The sequence below is a fragment of the Physella acuta genome, unplaced genomic scaffold (assembly GCF_028476545.2).
Source record: "Physella acuta isolate Inbredline_101_S28 unplaced genomic scaffold, ASM2847654v3 ptg000792l, whole genome shotgun sequence".
NCBI lineage: Eukaryota > Metazoa > Mollusca > Gastropoda > Physidae > Physella > Physella acuta.
In genome coordinates, this window is record NW_026732310.1 from 466,047 (window position 1) to 483,305 (window position 17,259).

The 17,259-nt window shown below is 39.2% G+C and overlaps 1 protein-coding gene across 5 annotated transcripts in view; it reads right to left on the bottom strand.

Annotated features, from left to right (window-relative positions):
• Positions 1-17,259, bottom strand: part of LOC131950962 (teneurin-m) — an 86,078-nt gene that overhangs the window by 38,260 nt on the left and 30,559 nt on the right. For all 5 annotated transcript variants that reach the window (XM_059313195.1, XM_059313194.1, XM_059313197.1 and 2 more), the window contains 2 exons: positions 11,752-11,988; positions 1,204-1,384 (listed from right to left, as the gene is read on the bottom strand). In XM_059313195.1, the coding sequence (XP_059169178.1) occupies positions 1,204-1,384; positions 11,752-11,988 (418 nt within the window). The remainder of the gene's footprint in view (positions 1-1,203; positions 1,385-11,751; positions 11,989-17,259) is intronic.

The following is a 17,259-nucleotide window of genomic DNA, read 5'->3' on the forward strand; positions in this document are numbered from 1 at the left end:
AACTCAGGGGCAGCCATACAGGGCGGTAGATCAAAGGGCGTTGGGTGCTCCTGCCACCACGCCCTCCCAGCCCTGATTGACTACTGGTTTATTTTACTTTCACACACTTCGGTGTGGCACCAGAAGGTTCACGGGGCGTGGGATAAGTTGGGAGGGGAGGGGGGGGGCGCGTTATAATATCTATAAAAAAAACTTGGTGCTGCCACGAATTGAATTCACGATAGACAACTTTTTTTAAACAGTAGTCGAACAGTTTCAAAATATTGAGTACTATTTTAATGAACAATAATTTATATCTGACCGTTACATCTTCCAAATGATGGCATCAAAAGGCCTAATCTGTGGATCGATACACTAGGGCTTTAATACCCTTATGACTATTTCTTGAGTTACTTCGCGAGAGGATTAATTAAGATGAAAAACAGAACAAGCTCCGTTTATTATTAGGGATTACGTTGGGAAACCCGACAGACATCCGCCAATAATCATAACCAAAGTGTTATCAATTTCAGTAGATACACATTGGCTTAAACTGACAACCAAATGTTGAAGCGATAACATTTTTGATACAACCAACATTATTGAAATACGGAGTAACTAGGATAAAAACCAATGCTCCTGAATACTTTTGTTTATTTGTGAATAGAACTGGCCTTGTTTTCAATATCGATAGAAATAGGTAGAACTAGCATGTAGGAAGAATGTATTTCCTTACATGAAACCAAATATACATCCATTGTTTAAGTGATTTTTTTTAAACAAGGAGTAGCACAACATTGACACCACTGATGTGTAGGATAAGTGGTGTGATGAATGGTGTGTGATAGAGAATGTGGATGGTGTGTGATGGATGGTGTGTGATGGTTGGTGTGTGATGGTTGGTGTGATGGTTGGTGTGATGGTTAGTGTGTGATGGTTGGTGTGTGGTTGGTGTGATGGTTGGTGTGTGATGGTTGTTGTGTGATGGTTGTTGTGTGATAGTTGGTGTGATGGTTGGTGTGTGATGGTTGGTGTGTGGTTGGTGTGATGGTTGGTGTATGATGGTTGTTGTGTGATGGTTGGTGTGTTATGGATGGTGTGTGATAGGGTTTTAATGTGATGCTTGACTGTGCTATAAAGAGAACCTGTGTAAGACAGAACACGTCACTTTGACACAGCTGTTGATGTCAGCTATGCTATACGTAGCCTACTATAACAACTGACCTGTCATTAGTATGAGTAATCACAGAGCCATCCCCGGCATTTGGGCAATGGTAAGGATATGTATCCGAGTGACCACTGCTTATATAATGATCACTGGCGTCCATTGCATGGCTGTGGCCAGATGGAACTGACCCAGACCTGTGCATTGGTGGCCTCTGATGCTGGTAGAGTGCTTGACCTTCTGAAATCAAGAAGGTACAAATTAGACAAGTATTAAAACAGCACAGTGTGTAGATGGATATAACAGTAGACAAAATACCCACGTTTGTATTCTAATAACACAATGTGCCCAAACTTAATATCTGGACAATAATATTAGAAGTGAATTAGGGATAATATATTGATGGGGGTGAGAGAATGTAAGCATTGTTATCTAGTATCTTGTGTTACAAAACATAAGAAAAGATGAATTACAAATACATAAAGCAATTAAATAATGCATGAAGGTTGGCATGTTATAGCAACTTTAAACGTTATGTAACGCCATGTATAGTAAAAGTAAAACAACGAAATAGAGGAAACAGATGGTTGAAACCTGTTCTCAGTGGCACACTTCACAGAACAGGGAGAAAACTCCCGTTAACTGGGCATGTTTATTTTACTCATACTGCCTTACACCCGGCTCTAGCGTCACGCTAGTGAGATGGGGACAGGGTATACAGTGGAGGAGGAACTAACTAGGACAGCAGGCTGTGGTGGACGATAGCCAGCTGGATAGACATATACATGTACTACACTACACAATGTAAACATGTTCGAACGCAATACCATAACCATCAGCGCCACAGACAGTAACTAACATTGCGAATGCTCACACGTTTAAATAAATTCACTGTGAGTGGTAGCTGGTGTTAAATACATCCGGTGTTGTTGGCCGGGTTAAAATGTTGGGTTGTTTCCTGACATTCTACACCGTGAACTGTGTGCGGTGGTGTTTGATACTTAATGATACCGTGTTAAAATGTTGGGTTGTTTCCTGATATTCTACACCGTGAACTGTGTGCCGTGGTGTTTGATACTTAATGATACCGGGTTAAAATGTTGGGTTGTTTCCTGATATTCTACACCGTGAACTGTGTGCCGTGGTGTTTGATACTTTATGATACCGGGTTAAAATGTTGGGTTGTTTCCTGACATTCTACACCGCGAACTGTGTGTCGTGGTGTTTGATACTTAATGATACCGGGTTAAAATGTTGGGTTGTTTCCTGACATTCTACACCGTGAACTGTGTGCCGTGGTGTTTGATACTTAATGATACCGGGTTAAAATGTTGGGTTGTTTCCTGACATTGTACACCGTGAACTGTGTGCCGTGGTGTTTGATACTTAATGATACCGGGTTAAAAGGTTGGGTTGTTTCCTGACATTCTACACCGTGAGCTGTGTGCGGTGGTGTTTGATACTTTATGATACCGGGTTAAAATGTTGGGTTGTTTCCTGACATTCTACACCGTGAGCTGTGTGCGGTGGTGTTTAATACTTTATGATACCGGGTTAAAATGTTGGGTTGTTTCATGACATTCCATTGTGTGCCGTGGTGGGGGTTCAGCTTGCAGACTTGTGTGGGCGGTACTCAACTCAAGCAATACATTTGACGAACCGGCAGTTTATCATTTATTAATCGGTAGCCGGAAAAAAAAGGACTGTTGCGTAACAGTTAACAAAAAGTTGAAGGTTATCCAGAATTTTCAGGAAACCACTTTCATTAGATTTTAAGCTCAAGTGAAATCAAAGGTTAACTGCTCCCTAGACACCAGAAAACAACGAATAATACATGGGCGAGTACATTTGGGGTTACACGACAGCAAAATAACGAATAATATGTAGACGAGTTCACTTGGGGTTACAGGACAGCAAAATAACGAATAATATGTAGGCGAGTTCACTTGGGGTTACACGACAGCAAAATAACGAATATGTAGGCGAGTACACTTAGGGTTATACGACAGCAAAATAACGAATATGTAGGCGAGTACACTTAGGGTTATACGACAACAAAATAACGAATATGTAGGCGAGTACACTTAGGGTTATACGACAACAAAATAACGAATAATATGTAGGCGAGTTCACTTGGGGTTACGCGACAGCAAAATAACGAATAATATGTAGCCGAGTTCACTTGGGGTTACACGACAGCAAAATAACGAATAATATGTAGGCGAGTTCACTTGGGGTTACACGACAACAAAATAACGAATATGTAGGCGAGTTCACTTGGGGTTACACGACAACAAAATAACGAATAATATGTAGGCGAGTTCACTTGGGGTTACACGACAACAAAATAACGAATATGTAGGCGAGTTCACTTGGGGTTACACGACAACAAAATAACGAATAATATGTAGGCGAGTTCACTTGGGGTTACACGACAACAAAATAACGAATAATATGTAGGCGAGTTCACTTGGGGTTACAGGACAGCAAAATAACGAATATGTAGGCGAGTTCACTTGGGGTTACACGACAACAAAATAACGAATATGTAGGCGAGTTCACTTGGGGTTACACGACAACAAAATAACGAATATGTAGGCGAGTTCACTTGGGGTTACACGACAACAAAATAACGAATAATATGTAGGCGAGTTCACTTGGGGTTACAGGACAGCAAAATAACGAATATGTAGGCGAGTTCACTTGGGGTTACACGACAACAAAATAACGAATATGTAGGCGAGTTCACTTGGGGTTACACGACAACAAAATAACGAATAATATGTAGGCGAGTTCACTTGGGGTTACAGGACAGCAAAATAACGAATATGTAGGCGAGTTCACTTGGGGTTACACGACAACAAAATAACGAATAATATGTAGGCGAGTAAACTTGGTGTCAGACGTAGCAGTGGATATTGTTTTTAAATTATTTAGAGCGAAACTCTTTAAAAATGAAAAAAAAATGCCTTTTAATTTTACTTCAATCTTAATTAAAGCTATTACGTTTCGTCAAACAAACATTAAGACATGCTTAATGAAAACACATAAAAGAACAAATAAGCGGATGCTAATGATTAAAGTGGCTGGTTTGTTTTAAGAAGGTATAGGAGATGCCGCTCAGTCGTCTTAGTTATGTTTAGTCTTACTGGCAAGACGTGGGATGGCTTGTGTTTAATTATACAACACCAGATGAGAGCAACATTTCAGACGTGGAAAACTTGTTCATGCTACATTGAGATGAGCGACATTTTACATTGACCATTAAAGAGATTGACGACTGTAAGACGAACGTAGCCAGCCGCCATAAATACTTGTGGCCTAGCATTTTACAAGTGAGTAAAGCTTGCACTTCATCTTTGGTTAATTTACTCACAAAAGGGAGAATTTAGTGGGTACATACTTAACTTCAACCCTAACTACAAAGCTAAAATGAGGCTAATGCAAAATTAAGACAGCGTTTTACTTTGACTAGAATAAATGGAAGCGCGCCAAGAAAATATGTAAACACTTTCAAGGGGAAGATGTGTAGGTGATTAAATGTTTCTCTAACACCTGCGTTGGCCAAAAACTTTGTAATTAAGCTTCGACTTTACCTAAGGTCTGCGATTACACTTCACTAGTCGTGGTCAATTAACAAGTCGTATATTCTTTGCAGCCATGCCCTTGATGTGTTCTTGGCCATACTGAACATACGAGGCTGATACACATATAGACGTAAACATAACGTGATATAATTCTAACAAACAACGATATAAAATTTTAAAATAAGAACAACGACAGCGTTAACAAACAAGGAGAGCGCCGCGAACAAGAGGAAATGTGTAATTGAATGAAATCTAAAGTGTTAATCTAATGAAAACTGTGGGCGTTGAGAGGGTGCGTACGCTGGCCATGTACCGCTGTGAGAAATCTAGAGCCAGTTCCTCCCGTGTTGCAGTAGCTAATTGTCCGAGCTAACACCGCCAACTTGATACACAAAAAAACATGAAAAGCAAGCCTTGGCGGGGGAAAAACGATGCTACAATCAGTGCAAGAAGCTCGTTACGGGAAGATGTTGCAGCTAACTGCTACAGTGATTAGCAGGTTTTTTTTTTTTAGCTGTGTTCAGTTTTAGGCTACACAGGTTATTACTTAACGCTTTAACTCCCTCTCTCCCTCTCTCCCTCTATCTATCTCTCCATATGAATACCCTCATACTTGTACACCTAACATACATAGAGGGAAACAGATTCTTAGTCGAGAGAAGATTTTCTAAAGTGTTAAAGCATTAAGGGGTGTAAAAAGTTTGAATACTAAGAGCCTAGTTGAGTCTCCATTGGCTTATATAGGAGAATGGGCCAGGGCCAAGTGCTTAAAGCCAGCTTTTAGTTCCCTCTGACTCATCCATCATTTTATTCTCACCCAGTATCTAACCGAGTGCATCTCCATATTTAAGTTGTTTATCGATCTTTCCCGCACCACGTCAAATATTTCAGTATATCTTTAAAGGGACCCAGACTATAACACCGAATACAGACATTTGCAATATTTAAATATTTCAGTATATCTTTAAAGGGACCCAGGCTATAACACCGAATACAGACATTTGCAATATTTAAATATTTCAGTATATCTTTAAAGGGACCCAGACTATAACACCGAATACAGACATTTGCAATATTTAAATATTTCAGTATATCTTTAAAGGGACCCAGACTATAACACCGAATACAGACATTTGCAATATTTAAATATTTCAGTATATCTTTAAAGGGACACAGACTATAACACCGAATACAGACATTTGCAATATTTAAATATTTCAGTATATCTTTACAGGGACCCAGACTATAACACCGAATACAGACATTTGCAATATTTAAATATTTCAGTATATCTTTAAAGGGACCCAGACTATAACACCGAATACAGACATTTGCAATATTTAAATATTTCAGTATATCTTTAAAGGGACCCAGACTATAACACCGAATACAGACATTTGCAATATTTAAATATTTCAGTATATCTTTAAAGGGACACAGACTATAACACCGAATACAGACATTTGCAATATTTAAATATTTCAGTATATCTTTACAGGGACCCAGACTATAACACCGAATACAGACATTTGCAATATTTAAATATTTCAGTATATCTTTAAAGGGACCCAGACTATAACACCGAATACAGACATTTGCAATATTTAAATATTTCAGTATATCTTTACAGGGACCCAGACTATAACACCGAATACAGACATTTGCAATATTTAAATATTTCAGTATATCTTTAAAGGGACCCAGACTATAACACCGAATACAGACATTTGCAATATTTAAATATTTCAGTATATCTTTAAAGGGACCCAGACTATAACACCGAATACAGACATTTGCAATATTTAAATATTTCAGTATATCTTTAAAGGGACACAGACTATAACACCGAATACAGACATTTGCAATATTTAAATATTTCAGTATATCTTTACAGGGACCCAGACTATAACACCGAATACAGACATTTGCAATATTTAAATATTTCAGTATATCTTTAAAGGGACCCAGACTATAACACCGAATACAGACATTTGCAATATTTAAATATTTCAGTATATCTTTACAGGGACCCAGGCTATAACACCGAATACAGACATTTGCAATATTTAAATATTTCAGTATATCATTAAAGGGACCCAGGCTATAACACCGAATACAGACATTTGCAATATTTAAATATTTCAGTATATCTTTAAAGGGACCCAGACTATAACACCGAATACAGACATTTGCAATATTTAAATGTTTCAGTATATCTTTAAAGGGACCCAGACTATAACACCGAATACAGACATTTGCAATATTTAAATATTTCAGTATATCTTTAAAGGGACCCAGACTATAACACCGAATACAGACATTTGCAATATTTAAATATTTCAGTATATCTTTAAAGGGACCCAGACTATAACACCGAATACAGACATTTGCAATATTTAAATATTTCAGTATATCTTTAAAGGGGTCCAGACTATAACACTGAATAGCGACATTTGCAATATGTATAATCCGTTGCCCATCAGTTTTTTTTTTCTTATGATCATCTTGTAACGGTCCAGAAACACAAGCAACATTTTTTACTGCATTTTTCAATGAATTAGTACAAGAAAAAGAGAATTCTTTAATGCTTGCATTCTTAATGTGTTTTTAATGAAGTGTTTTTAATGCTTGCAATACAAAGTCCCCATGATAAGTGGTCAGTCCCAGACGTAAGATTGAGTCCAGAACTTGGGTCCAGAACTAGTGGCTTAATTGGGATTACCCGTTGCCAAGGAAACTAGTGTAGTCACATTTTATCATTACATAAAAATAGTGTCTTGTCCTGTAGATAATTATCAGAGAAACATGGGAGTCTCTAGAATTGACTGCATAATGGCCGTAAAGGCTACAATCATACACTGAAACTATCAATAATCGCAGGCCAAGAAATGTGATCTAAAGGTCAAAGATGGTCGCATGAGAAGACGCCGTTTTACTTCAAGAGCTGAAAGGTATGAGGAGACAAGGTTTAACTTTGAGAACTTTGAGAAGACAAGGTTGAACTTTGAGAACTTTGAGAAGACAAGGTTTAACTTTGAGAACTTGAAGATTTGAGAAGACAAGGTTTAACTTTGAGAACTTGAAGATTTGAGAAGACAAGGTTTAACTTTGAGAACTTGGAGAAGACAAGGTTTAACTTTAAGAACTTGGAGAAGACAAGGTTTAACTTTGAGAACTTGGAGAAGATAATGTTTAACTTTAAGAACATGGAGAAGACAAGGTTTAACTTTGAGAACTTGGAGAAGACAAGGTTTAACTTTGAGAACTTGGAGAAGATAATGTTTAACTTTAAGAACTTGGAGAAGACAAGGTTTAACTTTGAGAACTTGGAGAAGACAAGGTTTAACTTTGAGAACTTGGAGAAGACAAGGTTTAACTTTGAGAACTTGGAGAAGACAAGGTTTAACTTTGAGAAGAGAGGGTTTAACTCTGAGAACTTGAAGATTTTATGAAGACAAGTTTTATATTGAAGATACTGGAGCTTTAGAAACTAAGGTGCGAACAATATCGTAATCCTAGTTATTTAATTAGATAAATTAAATAGTATTGTGAGTTATCTGGTATAGTTTGCCATAAAATATGAACAACTCACCACTGCAATTATTGATAACACGGTGATAAATTATAAAGGGTAAAAAAATGTAATTAATACATGATATTAAAAAAAAAACTCGTTCAGTGTATAAGTAGGATGCGTCATTTTATTAGCAGATAAGCAAAAAAAAAAAAAAAAAGAAAAACAATAGCGCACACAGACAGAGGATTGTAGTGGATTGTATGCATGAGGTTTGCAGACATTTAGCGAGTGGGTCTGAAGAGGTAATCCCGCACTAAGATGAGATGAGCTAGATGATATGTGTCATATCTGTAGATGTTGCGGCCTGCTCTCTCTCTACAGACACGCAGGATACAACAAAGTGTACGCAGCATTATTTAATTAGAGCAGGCACCAGTCGCTAGCTGTTTACACAAAAAAAATATCCAGCTACAAAGATAAAGAAGACTGTTTTCAAATATGATTCTTAACGGGAGTAATGAGATGTGACAAAGAAACATAAAAAAAGTAAAGCGACCGACTAGAAAAAAAAAGGTTAGCGTTAAGGCATACAGTGTAGAGAGAGAGAGAGAGAGGGAGGGAAATAAGCAAGTTCTTGTAGTCAGAGTTTCGGGTCTGTCTAGAGAGGGGGGGGTCGGTGGTGGAGTAAACATCACTGAACCAGCTTTCAGATCGACATCAAGAGGGTTGTAAGCAACTATTAGAGGCCACTGTGTAGAAATGTAGCAGATCCTCGCTAAACATCACCAAGGAAACTGGCACATTCAAGATGGCAAGGCGATCGATAAAAAAATATGAGCATTTTTTTCTATATGACCAAGAAGCTGATGGTAATAGATTTAAATCGCCGCTATAATGGATCATTCATTGAAGGTAAGGGAGAGTGGGGGTAGCTCCACAACAAAGCTCTTCATTTTGCTTTCATGCACAGCGCCAGCGTGTAGCGTCTATTTATAGAACTTGGAACAACTCGCAAGGTACTAGAAGCTTAATTCTTGCGCGAGTCAACAATAGGTCAGCTGTCAGCCGTGCAAATATCAGTTTACTAGTCTGTCTGTCTGTCTGAGCGTACAAGCAAACACGTGTAGTCTTGTGGGAATTTTTTTTCTCCTTCCTGTGACCCAAATTTAACAAACCCATATTTTTAAAAACCCTTCACCTGAAATCTTACGTAGTTGGCACTAAATTAGCTTTTTTTAATTAGGAACACACTTTGGCACATGTTCGCCTAGGAAAGTGGTTTCCGAGCTGTTCTTATTAGCCTCACTATAAACAACCAATTTGCCTAATATTACACCCCCCCCCCCCCCCCCAATATAGTTTTAAAATTGACACGCGAAAAAAACCTTGGATTTAGGTTTGATTTAACGGTTATCAAGCAGGCTTGAATGAATAAAACAGGAGCAACAATGAAGCAAAAGTAGATCCTCCATTGGTGTCTACCTGCTCAGTTTTGGCGCGGCACCAGTAGAAATTACTGGGAGGGGCTAGGCTAGGTAATCTAGTGCTTCAAGTAGAAGAGTCTAATTTATGACAAACAAGCATGCGTTTATTAGTCTGTGCTGCTGTCATACACCCCCACCCCTGTATTTCCTAAGCTTAGAACATGTACCACTCCGAGGAAGAAATGCCGGGACTTATGGACTACAGCTGATCAGAGCTTTTTATTTTGCAATTAGCCTCGCTCTGCTAAGTAATTAAGTCTCGGTCTAAGTCTTTTTGCAGCAATTAACATTTTTTCATGAATACATGGTAATGTGAAGCACAAAAAGGGCTGCCGTTATTTTTAAAAAAAGTGGCAGGAAAACAGATAAACTAGTTTAGAGAAAAGAGCAAATGTTTTAAAATACAACAATAGACGCATCACTACAACGACTGCATACTAAGTTAGATCATTTCTGACCTGCACCCATGTTAGACGCATCACGTATTATTTTCAAGAGATTTAATTATAAACTTTTGTGGCGTGATTTAGTTTGTCCTTAGCAGTTCAATACAGCATCCAAACACATTTACGTAGGTGAGATTAAAATTGCAATTTTTTTTATCAAGAAATACGATACATGCAACAATAATGTAAGTACGAGACAGACAATGAAAATATGTATGGCAAAAAGAAGCGGGTGCAAGCAAGTAAAGTGTCAATGAAGATATTATGTGTAAACAACATCAGACAAGGGTATGCCAAGTGAAATGTGTGTAGCTATGAAACAGCGCCCAGTGGCTCCCATTGCCAATGTGCGTGCAAACCAATCTGGTTACCCATCTTACCAGACATGCTCTTTAAAAACCCACGGTGGTGCGGCAGTTGGTAACATGCTAGAGCGATTAATGGCAACAGCCTAGGGAATGGCCCGGTGTACCCAATAGGTCTGTAAGAGGGACGGTGTTGTTTTTGTGAGCGTGCGTGTATTCGTGCATGAAATGTATTGCATTGATCGTGTAAACAGTGATTTATGTACCGGTATATTTTGTCTTTCTAACTCACTTGTGAGATACCTTTTTTCGGTTCTATTGAACACAACAAAAATGTTTTAAAAAAGAAGCTAAGTGTTGAGTATGACGAGGGATAACAGTACTAACACAAATGACTGTTTTAATACCACCTATACAAGCTCGCAATTAGCCTACAGCTACAGTCTTCATATGTTAGCCCTAACCATGTGCCGTCCCATGTGCTCAGATATCCGCAGGTATTAAACCAAAAGATTTTATCTGGACTAAGCGAGACTAGTTTGACTGTGAATGTAGTACATCAAGTGGTGACGAATAAAAACGTCCCGTGGCTGATACGGGAGGTAAATTTCCCGCGGTTCCTGTTGGTATAAAACAACGTTTAGCCCACGTGATAGCGCTGACGGCTGTGGCTCTGGTTTGTTTTGATGCCAACTGCGCGGGACTTGCCCTTTACTGGTGCACAAACATGTTGGCTTTCCTTCCCACAAAGATCAGATCTCCAGCCCAACTTGTACACTCGAGTTACTGCAGGAGCAGCCGATCAATGTACACACCGGCTCTTTGTGACACTCGCTTTCTTAACCTTCACGGCTTTAATGCTCCGTGCTATGGTTGGGTCTGACACATACTAGACAATACTTCACACGTGTAAAGCACGGACTAATCTATTTCATTTTAAGTTTTAAAACGAATAAATAAAAACGAAAGACAAAAAACATTGAACCTAAGACGTGAAATAAATGTTGTGCAAGTTAAGTGTGGGGTAGACACGTTAGGATTAGTGCGAATGTTGTGTGTAATAAAATAATCCGACCAGCCATGAACTGATCTTGTGAATGTTGTGTGTAATAAAATAATCCGACCAGCCATAAAATGATCCTGTGAATGTTGTGTGTAATAAAATAATCCGACCAGCCATGAACTGATCTTGTGAATGCTGTGTGTAATAAAATAATCCGACCAGCCATAAAATGATCTTGTGTAGTTGATAGCAAACAACGACTTACCCATACTGTAGGCAGCACCCAAGGCATTTTGTACCATGTAAGGATTCTCCATCGGTTGGTCGTGTTCTCCATCGGAGAAGGTCTGTTGACGCCGGAAATCAGTGTCTGAATAGTTGCCTCTCATGGAAGGTCCGAATGACCGCTGCCGACTAGGCGCGGGGCTTCTCTGCGGAATGTCCTCAATTGGTGGGGGTGGGGGAGGTGGGGGGAAAGTTGGTGGAGGCATTGGCAATGTTCCTGTCAAGAAAAGTACAAAAAACACATTAGGTAATTAATAAACATAAAGTAATAGAAAAAAGCTCTAATTATACATAATGTGCCGTGCCAAAAGTATCAAGGTTCCAGAAAATACAGGTGTAACCAACGCTTCAAAAACTTGCCCCGTGTTATGATCGCACCTTAACTTTCAGGGCAACTGAGTCGCCGTGTCTCTTTAAAGTCTCGATGAAAGTTAGTAGTGAAACACAATAAGGTACTCCTGTCTAAAGAAAACTATCCCTAGATCGATTTGTAACTTTTGTTTAGTTAATCCTTCAAACGTGGCCACACACAATGGATTCTCGAAACTGTGCCTCCTGCTTGCCACGCCCTATCTGCGCCACTGGGTCTATTTCCGTTGTTCCTGTTTTCTAGCCGGCACGTTTGGCAGCCAGTGGAGAACAATGAAAATAATGTCCTTGGTTTATAAGATTATCCGCCACTCGTCTCGCTCTACTCAAATGCACATACCAAATGTACACCATTTTTATGGGACAGTTTAAGTGTTGTGGATGTTTTTTCTACTACATAAAAGTAGTGATAGCACGACTTACGTTACTCTCTTAGTAGATATTTCAGCGAATGAAGAGATCCATTAGAGACAAGATGAAAATAAATGGACTTGATTCTTAACATTCTAGAACTATGTATGCAAAAACATTTTTTTAAAAATGTTTTCTGTTTTTTACGAGCAATGATCTTATTGTTTAAAAAGTTCCAAATCTTTAACTGATCTCAGCTTGTTGGTTTTGTGTGATGTTTTTACTTGTATTGTTATAGTAGTCTAAGTGTAGCCCATAGCAGCCGATACCAAACTTTCTGAAAGATGGTGAGGGGGTGGAGGGTGTTGTCTGAACTGCCCAGGGACCAGCGTGTGCCCATGAGGTAAGAGATCCGGTATTTGGGGTCTTATCTGACCTGGATTTATGCGCCAGTGTCAGTGCTACACGTGGACCGCTCAGCGAGCCAATGAGAAGCACGGGCCTGTACAATGTCTAGTAAAGCTTTGGCTCAATGGCTTTTGTTGGATACAGGAATTATGTTCTCTATCTTCTGGTACCGCTACAGTAGAGAGTAGAGATGGTGAAAGTAAAGATGGTGAAAGTAAAGATGGTGAAAGTAAAGATGGTGAAAGTAAAGATGGTAAAAGTAAAGATGGTGAAAGTAAAGATGGTGAAAGTAAAGATGGTGAAAAGTAATGTTGGTAAAAGTGAAGATGGTAAAAGTGAAGATGGTGCAAATTGAAGATTATTTCAACAGAAACTTCTGCACCATCGTACATAAATATCCATTATGTAAGCGACATTGGTGTGTTTTACAAGACATTAGTTCTGATCTCCTATTAATTCCTGCTAATGTTGTTCCGCTGTTGCTAGGATATGAATAGTTTTCAGCCCAATAAAATATGTACAGGCAGAGAAGGCTAAATGTTCCTTATAGTTCAATAAGCGATAGATTATACACAATTATGTTTTGTTTTTAGTGCGGCGAAATTCTCAAGGAAAGCCCCCTATGCCAGTCAGCTTACAATGGCTCCAGTTTTTGGTCTGACATTAGAAGATTAGCGGTTACATTTAATGACATTAAAAATGTACAACCAGATTGTAATTTCAGCGGCTGGCCCCAGCGGTGTCTTTGGCCGTATTTTTTTAAAAAGGGTCTTTTATCGACGCCGTGTTGACTCACGCGGTGGCCGCTCCACAAAGGGTCGATTAGAAAAACTTGGGGAGGAAACCAAGGCAGAGGGGACAACAGCTGGGTTGGCGACTACAGGATAAGCCCACACGCTCAAACCTTTTTTATATCGCTCTATAACATGGGCTTTTTTCTATCACTCTATAACCTAGCTTTTTTACATCAACTTATTTCCGAGGCTTTTTGTATCACTTTATAACATTGGCTTTTTTTCTATCACTTTATATCCTAGGCTTTTTGTATCACTTTATAACATTGGCTTTTTTTCTATCACTTTATAATCTAGGCTTTTTTATATCACTTTATGTATCCTAGGCTTTTTATATCACTCTATAACATAGTCTTTTGTATCACTTTAAAACCTATAATCTTTTTGTATTACTTTATAACCTTAACCTTGATTTGTATTATTCTTTAGCTTACAATGACTGTAAAACCGTAGCCTTATTTTGTATTATTTTTAGCTTACAATTACTGTATAACCTTAGCCTTGTATTATTCTTTAGCTTACAATGACTGTATACCCTCAGCCTTTTCTTCTAGCACTGCTGGGGCAATGTTCTTCCACAGATAACACAACGGGTGTAAATACAATTAAAGCCGCGCATAAATATTAAAGAGAACGAGGAATTGCGAATATTTGATTAAAATTGCATTTGATACTGAATTATTTTCACCCCCCACTAGTGTCCTGTCCTCGGCACTCATGAATAATAGGATGAGCGCATGGGATGCATACGCGTGCAGCTCTCGTGGCTTCGACCCGCGCTGGACATTGGCAGATATGTTATTGGACGACTTGCAACGGTTTGGTTTCGTATCTCAACAGCTCTATCAAACTTCTGTTTTAAGCTCAAACTTCTGTTTTAAGCTCAAACTTCTGTTTTATGCTCAAACTTCTGTTTTAAGCTCAAACTTCTGTTTTAAGCTCAAAGTTCTGTTTTAAGCTCAAACTTCTGTTTTAAGCTCAAACTTCTGTTTTAAGCTGAAAGTTCTGTTTTAAGCTCAAAGTTCTGTTTAGATACTCACTTCTATCAAATTCCAAGCATGTTTTAAATAATATTAAACGCGAGTTAAATTGAATAAACGTGCATCTAACTTTTCAGGCCATGAACAATGAATATATTTTTTTATATCTCTTTTTAATTTGTTTGTATTCAGTGAAGACACGTTCGTTTAAAAAGAAGAGGGTATAGAATTATTTTCTTGAGAGAATGAACCATTCACTTTCCAAAAGCCGAAGATAATTAAAATAGTTTTAATTGAGCTGTGTGTTAATGTGCTGCCAATATGCACAGCTTGAAGTTAGCTGAACAGTCTAAAAAGACACAGCGGAGCGGAGTATTCAGCAACAATGGTGTAGGTCGTGTGGATCTTTGCCGCTGATTGCTTGTGGGAGAGAAAATTGTACTTGGTCAGGTTGTCTCCCGTCAATACTGCGTGTATAGACCCTGGCAGAGAAGGGGCAGAAATCGATACGATCAAATGCTATTGAAATGAATACCGGTCAAATTGACGACAGCAAACTGTTCAGGCTAGAACGGTAATCGCAAAGATGGGAACATGAAATATATTTAATTTATCTGGCACAAGATTTACTAGACTGTCAAGATATAACATGAAGTTTATTTTATATATCTGACCCATGATATACAAAACTATCAAGTTATAGCATGAACTATATTTTAGTTATCTGACTCAAGATATATAAAATTATAATATAAACCGAATCTTTAGGTTATAAATTTAACAACCAACAAGTTGTTTCAGCGAATCCCTAATTGTTACCACTATGCTAGTATTAACGTAACATATAGATGTTGAGAAGAGATGTAGCGATAAGCAAAAGCTCTATCAAATAACAATAGCATTTTTGCGTGATCCTCACCATGGAGAATATCAATCACGATGACAGATGAGAACCGTGCGGCATACATGAAAGACAGATGATACAGCACACATCGTCCACATCATACAACCGACGTCTAGATATTTTTGTGCATACACCCAGCTGAACTAGGGTAAGGAGCGCTAAAGGCTGGGGGATTGTGGGGAATAATATGGCCTGGGTCAAAACAAATGACTGGGTAGAGGCTGGTGGGATTGTGGGGAATAATATGGACCGGGTCAAAACAAATGACTGGGTAGAGGCTGGGGGATTGTGGGATTGTGGGGAATAATATGGACTGGGTCAAAACAAATGACTAGGTAGAGGCGGGGGGATTGTGGGGAATAATATGGACTGGGTCAAAACAAATGACTGGGTAGAGGCTGGGGGATTGTGGGGAATAATATGGACTGGGTGAAAACAAATGACTGGGTAGAGGCTGGGGGATTGTGGGATTGTGGGGAATAATATGGACTGGGTGAAAACAAATGACTGGGTAGAGGCGGGGGGATTGTGGGGAATAATATGGACCGGGTCAAAACAAATGACTGGGTAGAGGCTGGGGGATTGTGGGATTGTGGGGAATAATATGGACTGGGTCAAAACAAATGACTGGGTAGAGGCTGGGGGATTGTGGGGAATAATATGGACTGGGTGAAAACAAATGACTGGGTAGAGGCTGGGGGATTGTGGGGAATAATATGGACTGGGTCAAAACAAATGACTGGGTAGAGGCTGGGGGATTGTGGGGAATAATATGGACTGGGTCAAAACAAATGACTGGGTAGAGGCTGGGGGATTGTGGGGAATAATATGGACCGGGTGAAAACAAATGACTGGGTAGAGGCTGGGGGATTGTGGGATTGTGGGGAATAATATGGACTGGGTGAAAACAAATGACTGGGTAGAGGCGGGGGGATTGTGGGGAATAATATGGACCGGGTGAAAACAAATGACTGGGTAGAGGCTGGGGGATTGTGGGATTGTGGGGAATAATATGGACTGGGTGAAAACAAATGACTGGGTAGAGGCCTGGGGATTGTGGGGAATAATATGGACCGGGTCAAAACAAATGACTGGGTAGAGGCTGGGGGATTGTGGGATTGTGGGGAATAATATGGACTGGGTCAAAACAAATGACTGGGTAGAGGCTGGGGGATTGTGGGGAATAATATGGACTGGGTCAAAACAAATGACTGGGTAGAGGCTGGGGGATTGTGGGGAATAATATGGACTGGGTCAAAACAAATTACTGGGTAAAGACTGGGAGATGATGTACAAGTTGGAGCACGTTCAGTTTAAGTTGTGCAGCATGTCATTGTTTTTATCAATAACAAAACCAAGTTTGCTAACATTCCAGGCAACAACTGCTACGTCAGTCAGACCCTCTGAACACGTACTGTTAGTAGCTTTTATAACAAACGTAGAGCTAGTAGCCCTTTGAACACGTACAGCTAGCAACCCTTAGAACAAATTGTTCCACCTCTAGCAGGTAAGTGCACACCTATTCTAAGAGATGCCAAGACAATATTTGTATTCATTTTTGACACATCTATCAGTAGCACATACGTCACCGAAACCTTTACCTTCGCCAATCACTCACCTGCGTGATGTATTTTTTAAACCGATCGTCTCTCATTACAAGTTGTACGCGCGACAACACAGCT